At 48.1% G+C, this 19785-nt stretch overlaps 1 protein-coding gene across 1 annotated transcript in view; it reads left to right on the forward strand.

Annotated features, from left to right (window-relative positions):
- The window catches only part of LOC311307928 (C-myc promoter-binding protein-like), a 115032-nt gene that overhangs the window by 12115 nt on the left and 83132 nt on the right, over positions 1-19785 (forward strand). Inside the window, 4 exon segments of the mRNA XM_084436824.1 lie at positions 5179-5509; positions 10859-11105; positions 17028-17097; positions 18908-19077. Of these exon segments, the coding sequence (XP_084292950.1) occupies positions 5202-5509; positions 10859-11105; positions 17028-17097; positions 18908-19077 (795 nt within the window). The 5' untranslated portion in view covers positions 5179-5201.

The raw sequence follows: 19785 nt of genomic DNA on the forward strand, positions 1-19785 counted from the left end.
GGGATAATACAGGACGAGGAATGCTGTTATCGATAAATAATCAAGTGCATTATTTTTATACATAGCCAACGTTACAATGTTCTCACATCAGCGAAGTGCATATTTTTTCCATAACAACACACCTTGGAAGGTAACATTATCATAATAAGGGACAAGGTATTAAAATCTAGGAATTACCATAGTACCAATCTATAGGCCATACTGTGGCTCACCTGCTATTCTCACCAGAGGATTCCTATGAGAAATGCAGCAAGCCGTTTATCATCAACCTATTAGTTGGCCTCTGTATACTGTAGGCTATAACCTTGCACTGCTGTGCTGAATGTCTTTCTACTCTGGACTGCAGATTCCCTTGGTGGCTCCTGCCCATCTTAATGCCTGGGAACTACAGGGATGCGTCCTGGGGCTGGCCAGTGCTGTTGTTTCCTCAGCTGTGCGCGCACACACACACACACACACACACACACACGTACTCTCGCTTCAACATTCTGTTCTATGGACCCTCTCGGGTTTCTGAAGGTGTGTCACTAGTTCCAGCGGGACACACACTCACGTGGGGGTGGGGGGGTGTAGGGATACATGAAAGACATCGTGTGCGTGCTTGTGTGTGTGAGTGAGTGTGTGTGTGTGTGTATGCTTGAGTGTGTGTGTGCGTGCGTGCTTGTGTGTGTGAGTGAGTGTGTGTGTGTGTGTGTGCATGCTTGTGTGTGTGTGTGTGTGTGTGTGTGTGTGTGTGTGTGTGTGTGTGTGTGTGTGTGTGTGTGTGCCGGCATGCTTGAGTGTGTGTGTATGTGTGTATGTGTGTGTGTGTGTGTGTGTGTGTGTGTGTGTGTGTGTGTGTGTGTGTGTGTGTGTGTGTGTGTGTGTGTGTGTGTGTGTGTGTGTGTGTGTGTGTGTGTGTGTGTGCGTGCGTGCGTGCGTGCGTGTGCAGGGTTCATCGGTGGTCCGATGGCAGTGGGAAGCACTAATGTAACCCCGGGGAGTCACTTGCCTGAGAGGGCCAATACATGTTCAGATAATGTTTGCCATTAATTTCATGAAATGAAAGTATTGAAATAATGATTCAACATAATGCTGAACCCCTGTGTGTGTGTGTGTGTGTGTGTGTGTGTGTGTGTGTGTGTGTGTGTGTGTGTGTGTGTGTGTGTGTTCAACACCAGCACACCTCTCCCCCGTCGCTGCCTGCTGTAGTTTCCTCACAAGCAGACGATCGCCTGGCATCTCAGCCATGGCATCAATCCACACACCTAGAACAGGGCTGGAATCCCTTTATTCATGCACATGAAAGACAACAGATTAAGGGCCAGATTAAACCACTACAGACTCGGCACACGAAGCATTCCAGTCTCTCTTACAAATACAGAGGACTGGCCAGTTCAGGGTGAGGGCTAGTGAGCCGCTGAGGTCAGAGGTGTTTGACATTACCGCTCAAGTGTGTGTCTCATTTTGGGTATAACGATTGTAGCTAGCTACCCTGTGTCTTTGCACATTTTTTGTCTTCCTTTTAGCAAGCAAAACCTAGATACTGGCTTCTGCTGCAACGGCTGAAAGAACACCTGTCATCTTCTCTCATGGTAGATCTATTCATGTGCCTCATGTCGACTGAAAGACGTTTCCTGTCCCAGGGACTAAGCAGCTTTTGTATTGAACAGGAAGCTGAACAAATTGACTGTTGGGGGCTTGGGGCTGGATTGAGGATGTTAGGGACTCTGGTGTTTTGCAGATGTGTGGCTCTCTGAGCTCATATTCATGTCTCTGAGCTCATTTCCATGCTAACCATGTCAGCCTCTTGAGTTATGGCTCACAGGAAAATATCCCGCCTTGCCTCGGCTCCCACAGCTGATTCAATAACAAAGGCTTCAGGAACAGGACTCTGAGTAATGACTGGCTCAGAAAATACTATGGCCCTCATTTGTCATGAGTTATCGTCCCTATTGCATGTTGGCATAATTTGTAATGTCTTGGTAATGTAGCAGTAGAGTGGGTGAATCTGTATCTGAGACTTGCAGACTGTTTCAGCAGGATAGAGGAACGTTTAAGGCGTTTACCTCACAGTGATTTCCCTCACCTCATTAAGCTTGACCTCAGGACATCACATCAGAATCACTATTTGTTTTATTGTCATGTGGGTTTTCCACCAGGAATTTGCATTCGGTCGTGGTGCATAACATGAGACGACATTAGACAAGGTGCAGGGATGAGACAAGACAAAGACAGGACAGGACAAAGAGCAAGTACATAGGGGGGAGTCAGAGGGGGGGACACAAGCCTTGCTGATGAGACTGATGGTCGGGCGCTCCGGTTGCTCAATGGGTTGGGGCGCGTACCGTATAAAGGCTAGTCTTTAATGCAGCGGCGTGGGTTCAAATCCAGCCCACACCCTTTTCTGCATGTCTTCCCCTCTCTCTCTCTCTCTCTCTCTCTCTCTCTCTCTCTCTCTCTCTCTCTCTCTCCTTTCCTGTCTGTCCTTACACTGTCCTATCCTAATGAAGCAGAAATGCCCTGCTGGCCGTGGGGAAGAAGCTGTCTCCGTGGTGTGCAGGCGTGGTCCTGATGGACCGAGGGGAGTCTGAGGGGAGGGGCACCAAGAGATTATGGGTTGGGAGGGGTCGGCCACAATCCTCCTGGCCCGCGTCAGGGTCCTGGAGTTGTGCAGGGCCAAGAGGGAGGACAGATTGCAGCTGATCACCTCTTTGGCAGATGGGATGACGCGCTGCAGTCTGGCCCTGTCCTTGGCTGTAGCGAAGGAGTACCAGATGGTGATGGAGGAGGTGAGGATAGGCTAGATGATGGAGGTGTTGAAGAGTACCATCATTTTCTTTGGTAGTCCGAATTTCTTCTGCTGCTTCAGGAAGTAGGAATTTCTTCAGCTGCCTCAGGTATTTTGAGGAATTTTGTAAACATAGGTCTTCATCCCTCAAACAAAAGGCCAAGGATGAACTCTTTCAACCAACACTCTCACAGTGAGAAGGTGACTATGAAGGATCTATCTGCAATAGGAGTGGAAGAAGTGCCAGTACACTGTAAACAAGCATTTTCTCCCCCGTTGGAAGAGACAGTGCAGTGAGAGGTGAATGGGTGAGGGAAGAGACAGTGCAGTGAGAGGTGAATGGGTGAGGGAAGAGACAGTGGAGTGAGCGGTGAATGGGTGAGGGAAGAGACAGTGGAGTGAGGTGAATGGGCGAGGGAAGAGACAGTGGAGTGAGAGGTGAATGGGTGAGGGAAGAGACAGTGGAGTGAGGTGAATGGGTGAGGGACGAGACAGTGGAGTGAGAAGTGAATGGGTGAGGGAAGAGACAGTGAGAGAGATGAATGGGTGAGGGAAGAGACAGTGGAGTAAGAGGTGAATGGGTGAGGGAAGAGACAGTGCGGTGAGAAGTGAATGGGTGAGGGAAGAGACAGTGGAGTGAGAGGTGAATGGGTGAGGGAAGAGACAGTGGAGTGAGAGGTGAATGGGTGAGGGAAGAGACAGTGGAGTGAGGTGAATGGGCGAGGAAAGAGACAGTGGAGTGAGAGGTGAATGGGTGAGGGAAGAGACTGGAGTGAGAGGTGAATGGGTGAGGGAAGAGACAGTGGAGTGAGAAGTGAATGGGTGAGGGAAGAGACAGTGAGAGAGATGAATGGGTGAGGGAATAGACAGTGGAGTGAGAAGTGAATGGGTGAGGGAAGAGACTGGAGTGAGAAGTGAATGGGTGAGGGAAGAGACAATGAGAGAGATGAATGGGTGAGGGAAGAAACAGTGGAGTGAGAAGTGAATGGGTGAGGGAAGAGACAGTGAGAGAGATGAATGGGTGTGGGAGGTCGTTTTGAAGGTGGTGAAACAAACTCATTGACCTGCCATGACCCCGCTGGCACACAGCTATAGTTAATGTGAAGGTTACAACAGTTAGCAGAGCTTTAGCGGGGGAAGTTAGCACTCGTCTCGCAGCCTCTTCCAGTTCACTTTGCAGACTTGTAATTTTCCCATCCTTGAAGTTAGTCCACAGCCAACGCATTAAGCTACACTGTAGCACGCCCTGATAATTAGGCTGCAATTTCCACACCCTCTGAACTCATTGGCCTGGAATTGCAGTCTTTGTATTGCTTACAGTTGAATTATTTGGATATGACAAACGGAGACTCCCAGATTAGAAATCTGCTTCCAATAAAACAAGATTCCCTGAGGGTGTGGAATTGAAAATACAAGGTCTTAAATACAGTCTGCTCTGGACACGTCTGGTTAGAAACAATACAGTCTGCTCTGGACACGTCTGGTTAGAAACGATACAGTATTCTCTGGACACGTCTGGTTAGAAACATGGCTTTTTTGTCAAAATGCCTGTCTCCAGAAGTTAGAGCTGCTCCAGGGTAATGGGATGTATTTGAAACATGCCAAATCTGAATCAAAATGTCAGATTAGCAGGTATGCGTGAAGGGAACCCTGGCCGTGTGCACCCCGGTAGAAAGCACAGGAGAGGAGAAAAGAATGACAGGACTCCTGAGCTGCTCTCAGGCCCATTGAGGCGGCCTGTTTTCCCTGGGCTCCGGTGTCAAGGAGTTCAGCTGTGAATCTGGTTACCCAGGCAAAATAAAGACATGTATACTGAAATAAGAGTCTATTCCACCACACCCAGTCGGCTGAGTACCAGTTGCTGCACACTCTGCTGTAACTATTCCAGCAGTGATGCGTCGCTCCTGAACATGCCTTTTTCATTCTGTGTTTTGACTGAGGAAATGTACTGTGCTTTTTAAGAGGCGGCAAGATGTCACAAGCCTTATAATCTTCAGGCTTTATGTCTGCATAGCATATAATTGGTCTGGAATGCTCAAGAGGAAGGAAAGCGCAGTCTTCCTTTGACAGTCTACCTAGCGTAGTCTACTCACTCTCTGTTCCATGTGATCAACAGTGCGCTGAGCGTCTGCCAGCCACATGTAGACCCTGTCTGCCGTTGTTCACCGTCTCTGCAGTATTCTCCTTCTACTTTTGTTCCTCTCTTTTCATGGTTGTCTCTCTCTCCCTTTGTCTGTGTTCATTCCCACAAACGCTGTTGGTGTTAGAAGACTATTTACTGTAGCTCTCAAAAGCAAGTTTAATAATATTTAAGAATATTATACATTAAAGAATATTTCAGGACAAGGATCACCGAGGAAATAATGGATCTGTTTCTCTCCACCTCCCCTCTTTCTCTCTCCCCACAGAGAGCAGGTGGGGATGGGAGAGGATGGAGGACAAAGGCCCTCGCGTAGCAGACTACTTTGTGGTGGCGGGCCTGACAGATGCGTCCACGCCGCTGGACCAGGAGATCCACTTCGATGATGTCTGCCACAAGACGGCCAAGCCCAAGGCGCCCATCACCGACGTGGCCGTGGTGCTGCGCTCGCTGGGGGAGGAGGTGCCGCCCGGCTACACCTGCGTGGACACCACCCCCTCCGGCCTGTCGGCCGACCTGAACAACGGGAGCCTGATGGCGCCGCAGATCTTCCTGTGTTACCGGCGCGGCCTCGACAAGCCGCCGCTCACAGACCTGGGGTGAGTGAAAGAGAGAATAATAACTTTAATTTATATAGCGCCTTTTAATGAAACCCAAGGTCGCTTTACATCAGAGCAATAAACAGACAAGAGACAACAACAAGAACAAACATCAACAACAACAACAAGAACAACCAATCTAGCTGCCAAAGGCCTGGGTGAACAAGTGTGTTTTCAGTGCAGACTAGTAACAGTGTTGGGACCTGGCACATCCTCTGGTCTGTCCTCTGACCTCAGGCTGAGAGAGTTAGGTGTGGACAGCGCTAAGTGTGCTGCTGCTGGCCTCTGACAACGCAGAGTCAAGTGCTTATCAGGTGCTTTTACACAGAGCCTTTATCTGCTGCTTACCCAGAGAGCCTGTGCTTCCGACAGCACTATGGGGGGTAGTAATCAGTGGTGTGTGTGTGTGTGTTTTGTTAGAGACAGATTGGAAGTGTGTGTGTGTGTGTCTGTGTGTGTGTGTGTGTGTGTGTGTGTGTGTGTGTGTGTGTGTGTGTGTGTGTGTGTGTGTGTGTGTGTGTGTGTGTGTGTGTGTGTGTGTGTGTGTGTGTGTGTGTGTGTGTGTGTGTGTGTGTGTGTGAGCATGTTTGGTAGCTGGCGCTTGCCTGTGTGAATGAGAATGTGTGTTGCATGTGTCATTCCCCAGTGCCAAAACTAGGTCAGATGGAAGTGGAAGAGAAAGTTTGGGAGTGTGCTTATTCTTTTGGGATGACTCACCACCAACCCCAGGCGATCAACACATTAGACTGAGGTTTGTTGATCCAGTTCCCTCAGTGTGACAGTGACTTATCTCAAAAGAACTAGAAGCATACTCTCAACGTTCATGGCCATACCATCGATATAGCTATTTAGTTCCCAGTTAGTGTCTGCGTTTAGGGGGAATTCTGTTACTGTAGCACCACTATTTTCTGCTATTGTGGGTGCGGAAAAAATGAAAGAACATGTTTCCAATTGAAGCCACTTTTATATCAGATTTGCATGGCGTTTTTCCCAGGGCCCTGACTAATGTGTGGCCAAAGTTGAGTAAACTCCTGTGAGAGTTTGGTCACACCATTAGCGCCACTCACACCCAAATGTGGCACTAAAGCCAACAGCGTGGGGTGGTTACCATGGATACGGCTCTTCACATCGTTGCCGCTGGGCGAAGGGAAATGGTCTCATTTTCCGAGCTTTGAAAGGTCCTGCTGTTGAATATTAGACATAGCTGCATAATGTATCAAAGGTCATTGTTCTTGCACTGAAATGCTCCCTCTTGTACTAATGTAATAGCAGAATGGATTACTAAGCACCAAAGCAGGACTGTTTTTCTGGAACAAAACCCTCAACTTGGAGCAGACTTTGACTACTGTACCATATTAGCTGTGAGCTGATTAAAGCCTTTTGCAATAATCCAATTTATGAATGGAAATGTGTTATGCTAAGTGGTAGGGCTGCACGATTATGAAAAAAGATAATAATTGCGATTATTTGCTTCAAAATGGTAATTGTGATTAATAATTGCGATTAATATTTAATATATAATATTAATATCAATTTATATTAATTAATGAATCACTCCCGGATGACTGAACTTCTCACCCAATCTCTCAGGGAGACCCCAGCCACCCTCCGGAGAAAACATCATCACCATCATTTCGGCCGCTTGTATTCGTGATCTCGTTCTTTTGGTCATGACCCATCCTTCATGACCATAGGTGAGGGTGGGGACGAAGATAGACCGGTAGATCGAGAGCTTCGCCTTTTGGCTCAGCTCTCTTTTCGTCACAACAGTGCGGTAAAGCGACTGCAGAACCGCACCAGCTGCTCCGATTCTCCGGCCAAACTCCCTCTCCATGGTTCCCTCACTCGGGAACAAGACCCCCAGATACTTGAACTCCTTCACTTGGGGTAAGGACTCATTTCCTACTCGGAGCGGACAGGCCACCGGTTTCCTGCTGAGAACCATGGCCTCAGATTTATAAGTGCTTATTCTCATCCCAGCCGCTTCACACTCAGTTGCGAACCTATCCAAAGAGTGCTGGAGGTCGCAGGCAGCTGATGCCATCAGGACCACATGCAAAAAGCAGCGACGTGATCCCCAGCTCACCGAACTGCAAACCCACCTCCCCACGGCTACGCCTTGATATCCTGTCCATGAAAATCACAAACAGGATTGGTGACAAAGCGCAGCCCTGGCGGAGGCCAACCCCCACCGGAAAGGAAGACGACTTACTGCCGAGGACCCGGACACAGCTCTCGCTCTGGGTGTACAGGGATTGGATGGCCCTAAGTAGGGATCCCCTCACCCCATACTCCCGCATAACCCTCCACAAGACCTCTCGAGGGACCCGGTCGTAAGCCTTCTCCAAGTCCACAAAACACATGTAGACAGGTTGCGAGAGTGAAGAGCTGATCGGTGGTTCCACGACCAGGACGAAATCCGCATTGTTCCTCTTCGATCTGAGGTTCGACTATCGGCCGGACCCTCCTTTCCAGCACCTTGGAGTAAACTTTCCCTGGGAGGCTGAGTAATGTGATGCCTCTATAATTCGCACACACCCTCTGGTCCCCTTTTTTGAATATTGGGACCACCACCCCTGGATGGTCCCCCGCTTTCACTTCCTGAGGTGTCTGATGGTCTTCCAGAAACACTTTGGTGCCAGAAACCTTCTCCATGGTTTCTCCGAACTCCTCCCACACCCGCTGCTTTGCCTTGGTCACGTCCGAAGCCGCAGCCCTCCGGGCCAGTCGATACCCTGCAACTGTTTCTGGGGTCTCCCGGGCTAACATACCCCGGAAGGCCTCCTTCTTCAGTCGGACGGCTTCCCTGACCACCGCTGTCCACCACGGTGTCCGAGGGTTACCACCCCTTGAGGTACCTATGGCCCTCAGGCCACAGCTCCCAGCCGCAGCTTCAGCAATGGAGGCTTTGAACACCGACCACTCATGCTCGATGTCCCCAACCTCCACAGGGAGGTGGCAATTGAAATCTCTCCGGACAGGCTCTTCCTCCAGACGTTCCCAGTTCACCCTCACTACACGCTTGGGTTTCCCAGGTCTGTCAAGAAGCTTTCCCCGCCATCGAAACCAGCTCACCACCAGATGGTGATCAGTGGACAGCTCCTCTCTTTACCCGAGTGTCCAAAACACATGGCCTCAGATCAGATGATACGATAACGAAATCGATCATCGACCTTCGGCCTAAGGTGTTCTGATGCCAGGTGTACTTGTGGGCATCCTTGTGTTCTAACATGGTGTTTGTTATGGACAAACCGTGACTAGCACAGAAGTCCAACAACAAAACACCACTCGGGTTCAGATCGTGGTGGCCATGCCTCCCAATCAAGCCCCTCCAAGTTTCTCCATCATTGCCTACGTGTGCATTGAAGTCCCCCAGTAGGACAGTGGAGTCCCCTGCAGGAGCCCCCAAAAGAACTCCACTCAGGGTCTGCAGGAAGGCCGAGTACTCTGAACTGCTGTTCGGTGCATAAGCACAAACCACAGTCAGAGCCCCCCCCCCCCCCCCCCCCCCCACAGTCCTAAGGCGCAGGGAGGCGACCCTCTCGTCCACTGGGGTGAACTCCAGCACAGAGGCGCTCAGCTGGGGGCTAGCTAGTATAGCCACACCTGCCTTACACCTCATACCGTGAGCAACTCCGGAGAAGAACAGGGTCCAACCCCTATCCAGGAGTTTGGTTCCGGCGCCTGTGCTGTGCGTGGAGGTTAACCCCACCAGGTGCAATTGGTATCGCTCCACCTCCCTCACAAGCTCCGGCTCCTTCCCCCCCAGCGAGGTCACGTTCCATGTCCCCAGAGCCAGCCTTTGCCTCCCGGGTCCGGTCCGTCGGTGCCTCCCGCCTTCACCGCCACCTAGTTGGCAGCGCACCCGACCCCGACAATTCCTCCCGCGGGTGGTGGGTCCACGGGACGATGGAGGAGGAGATGGTGCTTCCACGTTGCTTATTCGGGCTGGGCCCGGCCGGGCTCCGTGGTAAGCCCGGCCACCAGGCGCTCGCACGCGGGCCCTCCGTCTGGGCCTGGCTCCAGACGAGGGCCCCGGGCTTCCTCCGGGCCGGGTCTCTCTTCCTTTTGGTTGTTTTGTCATCAGGGGATTTTTCCTGTAACCCCAGGTAGGGGGGCTAGGGGGTACTACCACTTGCCCAAGGTGGACCCCCAGACTAGTATATAATAACCAAAATGCTCCCAAATCACAGACGTTGATCCCTTTCTTGCTACTAACTCACTGATCTCGTGTTCGCTCATTTTTTCACTACTCACTACTCTTGTGACACTTGTCTTGACCTACTGCTATCTGTCTTCTCAGTGAAATTGCTGCGCACAGCGCACTCAGCAGCAACACATGTGATTGGTCAGACAGCATAAGCGCCTGTGATTTGTCCGTGTCCTAGCACACTCAATTCAAAGCAAAATTATTAATCACATTAATGCGATTAGTTAATCGCAGAGGTCATAATCGCAATTTCGATTACTTCATGATTAATTGTGCAGCCCTACTAAGTGGTAATAATGCTAGCCAAACTAGCAGTGCATCCTGGTTCCTGCTGCTCTGCTGGGCTGACCACTGCTGTCCCTCCCCAGTCTGCTGTCCCTCCCCAGTCTGAGGAGCTGTCCCTCCCCAGTCTGAGGGCTGACCACTGCTGTCCCTCCCCAGTCTGCTGTCCCTCCCCAGTCTGAGGAGCTGTCCCTCCCCAGTCTGAGGGCTGACCACTGCTGTCCCTCCTCAGTCTGAGGGGCTGTCCCTCCCCAGTCTGAGGGCTGACCACTGCTGTCCCTCCCCAGTCTGCTGTCCCTCCCCAGTCTGAGGGCTGACCACTGCTGTCCCTCCCCAGTCTGAGGAGCTGTCCCTCCCCAGTCTGAGGGCTGACCACTGCTGTCCCTCCTCAGTCTGAGGGGCTGTCCCTCCCCAGTCTGAGGGCTGACCACTGCTGTCCCTCCCCAGTCTGCTGTCCCTCCCCAGTCTGAGGGCTGACCACTGCTGTCCCTCCCCAGTCTGCTGTCCCTCCCCAGTCTGAGGGCTGACCACTGCTGTCCCTCCCCAGTCTGCTGTCCCTCCCCAGTCTGAGGGCTGACCACTGCTGTCCCTCCCCAGTCTGAGGAGCTGTCCCTCCCCAGTCTGAGGGCTGACCACTGCTGTCCCTCCTCAGTCTGAGGGGCTGTCCCTCCCCAGTCTGAGGGCTGACCACTGCTGTCCCTCCCCAGTCTGCTGTCCCTCCCCAGTCTGAGGGCTGACCACTGCTGTCCCTCCCCAGTCTGCTGTCCCACCCCAGTCTGAGGGCTGACCACTGCTGTCCCTCCCCAGTCTGCTGTCCCTCCCCAGTCTGAGGGCTGACCGCTGCTGTCCCTCCGCAGGGTGCTGTTTGAGTGGAAGGAGCGTCTGAAGCAGGGCTGCCACCTCATCCAGAGCACGCCCTCCGGTCGGCCCGCCAACATCAGCAGCACCTCCTCCCAGCGCATCTACATCACGTACCGCCGCGCCCCCGAGAGCCAGCCCCACGCAGCGCTGGCCGTCACCGACATCTGCATCATCATCCCGGCCAAGGGGGAGACACCGCCGCACACCTTCTGCAAGGTGGACAAGAACCTCAACAGCAGCATGGTGAGAGACCCCGGGGTGTCCTAGCCTGGGGAGACCGGCCTGACTCCGCCAGCTCATGTTCTGTTGCTCTCGCACATCAGTCTGGATACTCTCCATAGAGATCCATTTGTGCCAGATCAGGAAATTATCTCGCCAATCAGCATTGGTTTTGAGGAATTTGGAATACAAACAGCTACGCTGGACGGTTTTAGGGGACAGCGAGGAGCAGAAGTTTGCACGTGATAGACGGTGATAGAAGGTGATAGAAGGTGATAGACGGTGATAGACGGTGATAGAAGGTGATAGAAGGTGATAGAAGGTGATAGACGGTGATAGTAGGTGATAGAAGGTGATAGACGGTGATAGACGGTGATAGACGGTGATAGAAGGTGATAGAAGGTGATAGAAGGTGATAGACGGTGATAGACGGTGGTAGACGGTGGTAGACGGTGATAGAAGGTGATAGAAGGTGATAGACGGTGATAGAAGGTGATAGACGGTGATAGAAGGTGATAGTAGGTGATAGAAGGTGATAGTAGGTGATAGAAGGTGATAGAAGGTGATAGAAGGTGATAGATGGTGATAGACGGTGATAGACGGTGGTAGACGGTGAAAGAAGGTGATAGACGGTGATAGACGGTGATAGAAGGTGATAGAAGGTGATAGAGGGTGATAGACGGTGACAGAAGGTGACGGAGGGTGACGGAGGGTGACGGAGGGTGATGGAGGGTGATGGAGGGTGATAGAGGGTGATAGAGGGTGATAGAGGGTGATAGGTGATAGACGGTGATAGACGGTGATAGAAGGTGATAGACGGTGATAGAGGGTGATAGAGGGTGATAGAGGGTGATAGAGGGTGATAGAAGGTGATAGAAGGTGATAGAGGGTGATAGAGGGTGATAGGTGATAGACGGTGATAGAAGGTAATAGACGGTGATAGAGGGTGATAGAGGGTGATAGAGGGTGAAAGAGGGTGATAGGTGATAGACGGTGATAGAAGGTGATAGACGGTGATAGAAGGTGATAGAAGGTGATAGAAGGTGGTAGAGGGTGATAGAGGGTGATAGACGGTGATAGAAGGTAATAGACGGTGATAGAGGGTGATAGAGGGTGAAAGAGGGTGATAGGTGATAGACGGTGATAGAAGGTGATAGACGGTGATAGAAGGTGATAGAAGGTGATAGAAGGTGGTAGAGGGTGATAGAGGGTGATAGAGGGTGATAGAGGGTGATAGAGGGTGATGGAAGGTGATAGAGGGTGATAGAAGGTGATAGACGGTGATAGACGGTGATAGACGGTGATAGAAGGTGATAGGCGGTGATAGACGTGATAGACGGTGATGGACAGATGGTTCCCAAATGTTTGAAAGTGCCAGCCCTTTTCCAAACAGCTTCCAACAGAAGGTTCCCAGATGGTGATGCAAAGCAATATAAAGGTTGTTTATTAAAGGTTCATAGTAAGGGTGTAGAATGGGTATGTCAGCAATCCTGATGCAGAAGCACGCAGACAGACAGCTCATTCTCTTGAGAAGTTTGACTGCTTGTGAATAATTATGAGGGTGTGTGAATGTTTTTACGAATATGCTATGTTGTCAGTGTCAGTGTTGATTTTGCTAAGGTCACCATGAATAAATCTGTGTAGTTGCAGGCCTACTGTTTAAACCTGCTCTGCTCACAGCAGATAATGGGCAAACATGATTAGGATAATCCAAACTGAGATATCTGTTTTTGCAAAAGAACCCCTCAAATATGTTGTACAGTTTAATTTGGGAATTTAATTGGATCTGTACAATAGAGAAATTAGTTAGTTGATCACAAGGACGAACAAACCGCTGGGTTTAATTAGGAATACAAACCCTGTTGAAAGCCACCAACACATGTAACCAAATGATCTAGCCTACCTTCTAACCAATACTTTGTCAGTTATGACGTTGAAGGAACAGTAGGACAAATTGCATTTAAACTGATGCAGTTTTCAAAGCCTCAGTCTCACGCCCGCCACAGTTTCATCATGTACTGTACTTATGATTTGAACCCACAGCAGGATTTGTACTTTGAGACCAACGCTGTCTCTGTTTCACAATAGGAATCAGCGTCATTGTCGTAAGGTAGTCATCATTTATGAATGGATGGATGAGGCGGTTCACTGACCATCTATAGTCAGTTATGGGCGTGTAGAGGGTGGGATACGAGGCTGATCATCTATAGTCAGTTATGGGCGTGTAGAGGGTGGGATACGAGGCTGATCATCTATAGGCAGTTATGGGCGTGTAGAGGGTGGGATACGAGGCTGATCATCTATAGGCAGTTATGGGCGTGTAGAGGGTGAGATACGAGGCTGATCATCTATAGTCAGTTATGGGCGTGTAGAGGGTGAGATACGAGGCTGATCATCTATAGTCAGTTATGGGCGTGTAGAGGGTGAGATACAAGGCTGATCATCTATAGGCAGTTATGGGCGTGTAGAGGGTGGGATACGAAGCTGATCAATGTGTGCACATTTCCAGGTGGACTGGGATTCATAAACGAGAAATTGGGTGCAGGTTTTATAAATCAGATTTTTTTTGTGCGCACGCCATTTTGGCATTTTGTGCTCACGCACACTTTTAGTCTGGATTCTTAGTGTATTATAAACGAGGCCCTGGTGGGTCAGGGTAGGGGTATTCAGCACAGCAAGAGGTCACAGAATGCTCTTATTGAAATCAGAACAGAGATCCTTTGTCATGTGACACATTGTTAAGCTTGCAAGAAGAACCTCAAAAAACAGACACTGCTGTCTTGGCCCATTCAAGAGGGAGAAAGTGAGTGTTCAGATTGGGAGTAAACCCTGCAACTCTTTTCCCCAAGTGTTACGTTTTGGGCATTTGCAGAAATGTACATATAGTGCAGCATATAGAAAGAGCAGGAATTCCTTGACCCTGACAAACTAACAGTGGTTCAAGATTCTGCCTCATCATCTGTGGTTTGTTGTGGATATTTTGCAAAGAGATTGTTTTTCATCCCTGCTGGCAAGAGGCATCGAGAGAACAGAGAGTGCATCCAATTATCAAACAAAGTCTCACAAAACACACTCATAGTTGTGGGTAATAATTAGATTGCAGAACTATATATGTGTTTTTCTGTCTTAGTAGTCTCTGTTCATCCATAAGCCTTCCATTTCTTCTTGATGTGTACCAGATCCACACAATTCCCCCTACACATAATATGCATCTGTTTTTCTCCTTGGTGTTTGTGTCGTTGTAAAACACCAGCTGCCCACTCACCGTCTTACTGTGTTTGTTATGGTTCCGGTCCTCTCTCTGAGAAGCATGTGTTTAGGCACACACACACACACACACACATGCTGGCTGCACTACTATAAAAAGAAGTCCTTGCTGTGCTGTGTCAGCGAGGTCTGTTTTTATCATTGGGCAAAGTGGGCAGTCCTCTCAAGAGACTGTGAAGGCGTGTGCGTGTGTGTGTGTGCAGTATGTGTTGAGAGATGTAATGGTAATATACTGTAAGAACGTATAAGGGGAACAGGAAACACCTGAGGGAGACAGGAATCCACCCTCTGAATCTGCACACAGTCTTATACTAAACGCTTGAAACTGTTTCCTGTGGAACTGATCTCTTGGTGTGGTGGTGCCAAGCTCAAAACCGCCAACGTTTCTATACCAAAGCGTGGGTCTGGGGGGAAAAAAGTTTCAGAGACTTAGTTTCCGGTATTCTGGTGACTTTCAAAGAATGAAAATAACAAAGAAAAGTATACTGAAACAGCATGTTTACATGAAATATGCTTTCTTTAATTTTGAGTTATGGGGTGAGAATAATAGATAATGTTTTATTTAATGAAAAATAATGTTTGATGCCCATTGATGCTTAACTGCATGCCCATACAGTCTCAATCATCAGACTGTCTTTCTAATCTCTCATCTTCACTCTCTCCTGTCTCCTTCCTTCTCCTCTCTCTTCTCCTGCTCTCCTCTCAACAACCTCTATCCTCTCCTCTCTCACCTGCCCCTCCACTCTGTGCTGGTCCTGTCTGACTGTAATATCAGATTATTAAAAAATGCTGCAGTAAAAAATCATGAAACTCATCTCAGAGGTACAGGGGGATGTGTTGAACAAGGATCCGGTGTTGGTTTCTGAAAACAATTTGATTTGACCTTTCTGTGCTAATGTAAATGTCAGGTCAAAGGTAAATGTATAGGTCAGCCTATATAGAACTCAATGGGATATTGTTATGACTGTAATATCAGATTATTTTAAAATGCTGCAGTACAAATTCATGACACTTATCCATCTCAGATGTACAGGAGGATGTGTTGAACAAGGGTCATTTGGAGTTTGCTGAAAACAATTTGATTTGAGCACTTTATTGAAATGTAAAGGTAAGCCGATACAGAATTCAATGGGATATTTATGTTTTACCGTAAAAAGAGAAGTAGATGCGCAGTCGGATTGGAATGGGAGATGAAGCGGAGATAGCGCAACCGCGATTATCTGAAGTGTAGATCGCGTGACCGCAGTTCTGATTCGCAAGTTGTACTCGCGCTTCTGGTGTGGGCCGTCTCATTGACAAATTATGCTTGCTGACTGACAGACAATACGGCTCAAACATAGCCTAGGTGCATGTGTAGCTCCACATCGTGATTCTTTACTGTATTTTTTAGATAACGTTACATATTTATCGTACTTTTTTTACATTCTACATTTCTACATTAATCGGCCCGTACAGAGTTTACTGGCCCGGGGGAAGCTATAGGCTAGCCTACCTGACTGTTCTCAACATCATTCTACTTTCTGTTCCTCTTCAAATATTGTCGGATGTCGATCTGGGAAATGTAGGCTTTAGGATCCGCCAGTTGTCATCAGGGAATGATAAGACCAAATAGGCCAGAGATGGGCAGGAGCTGTTGGCACTTCTTACTGGAATGTTATCTTGCTCTACGCTGTATGAGTCCACTTATTGATTACAAACATTCATATATTTTACACTGCTACTGTATGTACCCTATTGAGGAGTAGGCTAGGTACCGGCACATTTTGGTCCAATTCTAACACTGGTTAAACACTAGCCTACATTATTTTGTAATAGGCTCGCTGAAGAAAACTTCCCTTCACACAGTCTTTTGAGTTGAGCACAGAAAGCAGCATTCAGCATTCAGCTATTGTTGAAAATAAAAATGCGGGCATGACATTATCATGGTTTTGAAAGCACATTTAGGCAGAAATATTTAGAAAGTTATACATTTTTAATTAAACACTTTAATATACAGTATATAGCCTAATTTGTATTATTATTTTTTGTATCAAATGTATGGTGTGGTGGCAAGGTGGCGCCACGGCAAAACCTTACCAGCAGAAACATTGGGTTGAACATGTTTCACACAAGCAGTGAAATCTTGACTTTGCCACATAAAATGAAAGTATTCTTGATTGTCCCCACACAGTTGTTGCTGTATAGACATTCAGTTTTTAGATCATCTTCGTCACCACCTAACTGATACCTGTAAATGGTCTCTTAAAGTCGCACTGAAATGAAAAAAGCATTCTGTCCCATTTTGGTTATTCAACGATGTATGCCAAAAAATTTACAAAATTCTACTTTTGTTGTAATCTTATCAAAGTATATAATTTCTTACTTCCTGGAAAATGGTAGGTCACGTGCAATGACAACAACAGGTACCTTAGATTTTAGGCCAATAATCTCACGACATCCACCCGTCAATCAACGCTATCCTTCTATCGAATCTGTCTAAAGTTCTTAAAACCCGTCTACTTGACAATGTTCCAATCAAATTCCTCTAAACATATGTCCCACCCTCATAGCTTGTTTGCATCGGAAATACGTCAAATTATGGAAGTTAAATGATCTCAAACGTCCGTTTCAGTGCGACTTTAAAGTATTCATGTAGACTTGTGCCTTAGAATAATCCTCTTATGTCTGTCATGTTTTCAGTGGGGATCCTCCGTCTACTTGTGCTACAAGAAGTCTGTGGCAAAAACCAACATGATAGCCTACAAAGCGGGTGAGTGGTGTTTGAATATGAGGTGTTTTTATGCAGACACACCAGCAGGGCCATACAGTACCATGTCACTGCTTCAGCACGGCAACAAGCAGGAACGCTGCCAGTTGTCATTGTGGATTCTGATATCACAAACTGTTCTACCTGGGTTTCTTGGCAGCCAAACATTGTTGACCTCTTTGGCCTATGTCCTCCATGACCCAAATGTCTGTTGTAGTAACATCAGCACACTCGAGGTGATATGAAACATCTAAAATGCCTGTCTGTCAAAGGTCTGTCAATTCACAAACAATGAGCACACTGTTGTTGATGATGTTGACAGTCTGCTAGTGTCTCTCCTGAAAACCTACAATTAGCACTTGAGAAAAAAAAGTCATCTAAGAATTTCAGAGTGTAATAAACTTGAACAACCGGTTGACCACTGCTGTTGATTTTTGACCAGTAACTGGTGGTGTGTTGGGCTGTTGGAGTCCATGGAATCCTCCCAGGTGAATGTCCTCATAGGCCACGAGAACAGACTGCTATGTGTTGGCGTGTGCAGGCACGTTAAGGTCTCAGACACTGGGTTCTGGGTTCAACACATGCATGCCAGTATTCTTCCCATCAGAGTTATTCAACTGTGATTGGAATGTCATTAACACTGACTTCTCTCATATATGGGGTGCATATGGGCAGAGTGTTGCCAGATGAGGAAGATAAGATTCCTAACAACAGAGATGTTTATGATTGCCATCCAGCACTGTTTGTCTCAAGGTTGTTTTGATACCAAATAACAACTTGGAACTACTTCGACAGGGGCCAAACCTCAACGTTGAATCAACCAAGCCCCAAACATCATCATTCCATGTATGAAGCTCACTCTGAACCCAACCCAGGGTCATTCCAACAGCACATTTTACAGGGCAAATTAATCAGGCCTATTTTACAAATCATATTTTGACCTACAGCATTGACAGAAAATCCCAACCCGAGTCCTTATTCTATCAGAGCATTGTGAGCCGAGCGGGTATCTGCTGCCCCAGACTTGACACGTCTGCCTGATATCGCTGCACAATGTGTGTGGAGCAATCTTATCTGGGCCTCAGTGGATGTTGTGGCGGCATCAGCTACTAGACGCCAAACACCGTCATTCTGGTTCCAGAGAACTTTGTGTGCCGTCTTCATGTTGAGTTTTGGAAACAGGCTAGTTTAATCCCTCCTTTCCTGGCGGATGTCAGAATTTGAGCTCTTAGTTAAGCAGACAGAACGGAACTAGGTAGGTGGTCTTTAAAGCAGCCAACAGCAAAATCACTGGTGAAGTAAATAGGTTTTTATCTCTGATATAAGGACGGTTGTTGGTCTAAAAGTACTCTAACAGCTTTTAGTTGTTGTTGTTTTTTCATCAATATAAATTGCTGTTCCAGTAGCCTGTGCTATGAGAATGCAATGTTATTTTCAACACCAGCCCAAACAGCCAAGTTAAACAAGCATACAGTACACAATAACCTAATTACTAATGATTAAGTATAACTCATTTGTGTATTGATGATGACTAATCAGCTAAGGTTTAATTAGCTGGAAGTGCGTGTTTAATTACAAAGCTAGCCCATTGTGTGCATCTCTACATTGGTTACTTGGCGTTGTGCATAATGACAGTGATTATGACAAATTTAATTTGCCCAGCACTTTTTAAACAACCACTAAGGGATATGTATCTGTGAACTTTGATCGTTAATTACAGGAGACATTTTTGCACATTTGCTATTCTATTAAACCGTGGCCTCTCCCTCTCCCTCTCTCTCTCTCTCTCTCTCTCTCTGGTTGTGTTGTCCAGGCTTGTTCAGCAGATACCCAGAAGAGGACTATGAGTCCTTCCCTCTGCCTGAGTCCGTGCCCCTCTTCTGCCTGCCTATGGGGGCCACCATCGAGTGCTGGCCAGCCTCCACCAAGTACTCCCTCCCTGTCTTCTCCACCTTCGTCCTGACTGGGGCCTCGGGGGAGAAGGTAACACACACACACGCATGCATGCACGTACTGTACACGCACACACACACACACACACACATGCATGCATGCATGCACGCACGCACGCACACACACACACATGCATGCACGCACACACACACACAGACACACACACACACAGAGTTATCAATGAGTGATATCTAGCTATATTCAATAGCAGGGCACATAGAAACCCCACTTTTAAGACGGCAACGTCGCCTTCACCATGTTAACTACCATGCTGCTTTTCACAACCTGTTCCAGCAACACAGCTGACCTGGCCACAGCCAATCACCACCATCCATAAAGGGGCATAAGGAAACCACAATGACGTACACACCAGATGGAAAATGGGTCACATACACACATACAGTACATACACACACACACACACACACACACACACACACACACACACACACTGTAAACACACACTGTAAACACAAGAATGGAACGGGCACAGATATAGCCTAGCACAGCTGCCCACTGGGCGGTGTTTCAGAGAATGCACTGTCCCTCAGAAGCCTCCTCCAATATCTCTGAGATATGTGGTGAAAACCCATCCTGAATGAAAACAAACAACCCCAAAGCCCTTCTGTGTTTAGATAGCAGCGCTCGTTCCAGTCAGAGAGCTAAACACAGCGGGGTTAGAGTCCAGCGATGGGGGCTGGCGTGCTACCCCATGTCTGGTTCGGCTGACTCTTGGGT

This window comes from Borostomias antarcticus (genome assembly GCF_949987555.1).
Source record: "Borostomias antarcticus genome assembly, chromosome: 4".
In the NCBI taxonomy this organism is placed as follows: domain Eukaryota; kingdom Metazoa; phylum Chordata; class Actinopteri; order Stomiiformes; family Stomiidae; genus Borostomias; species Borostomias antarcticus.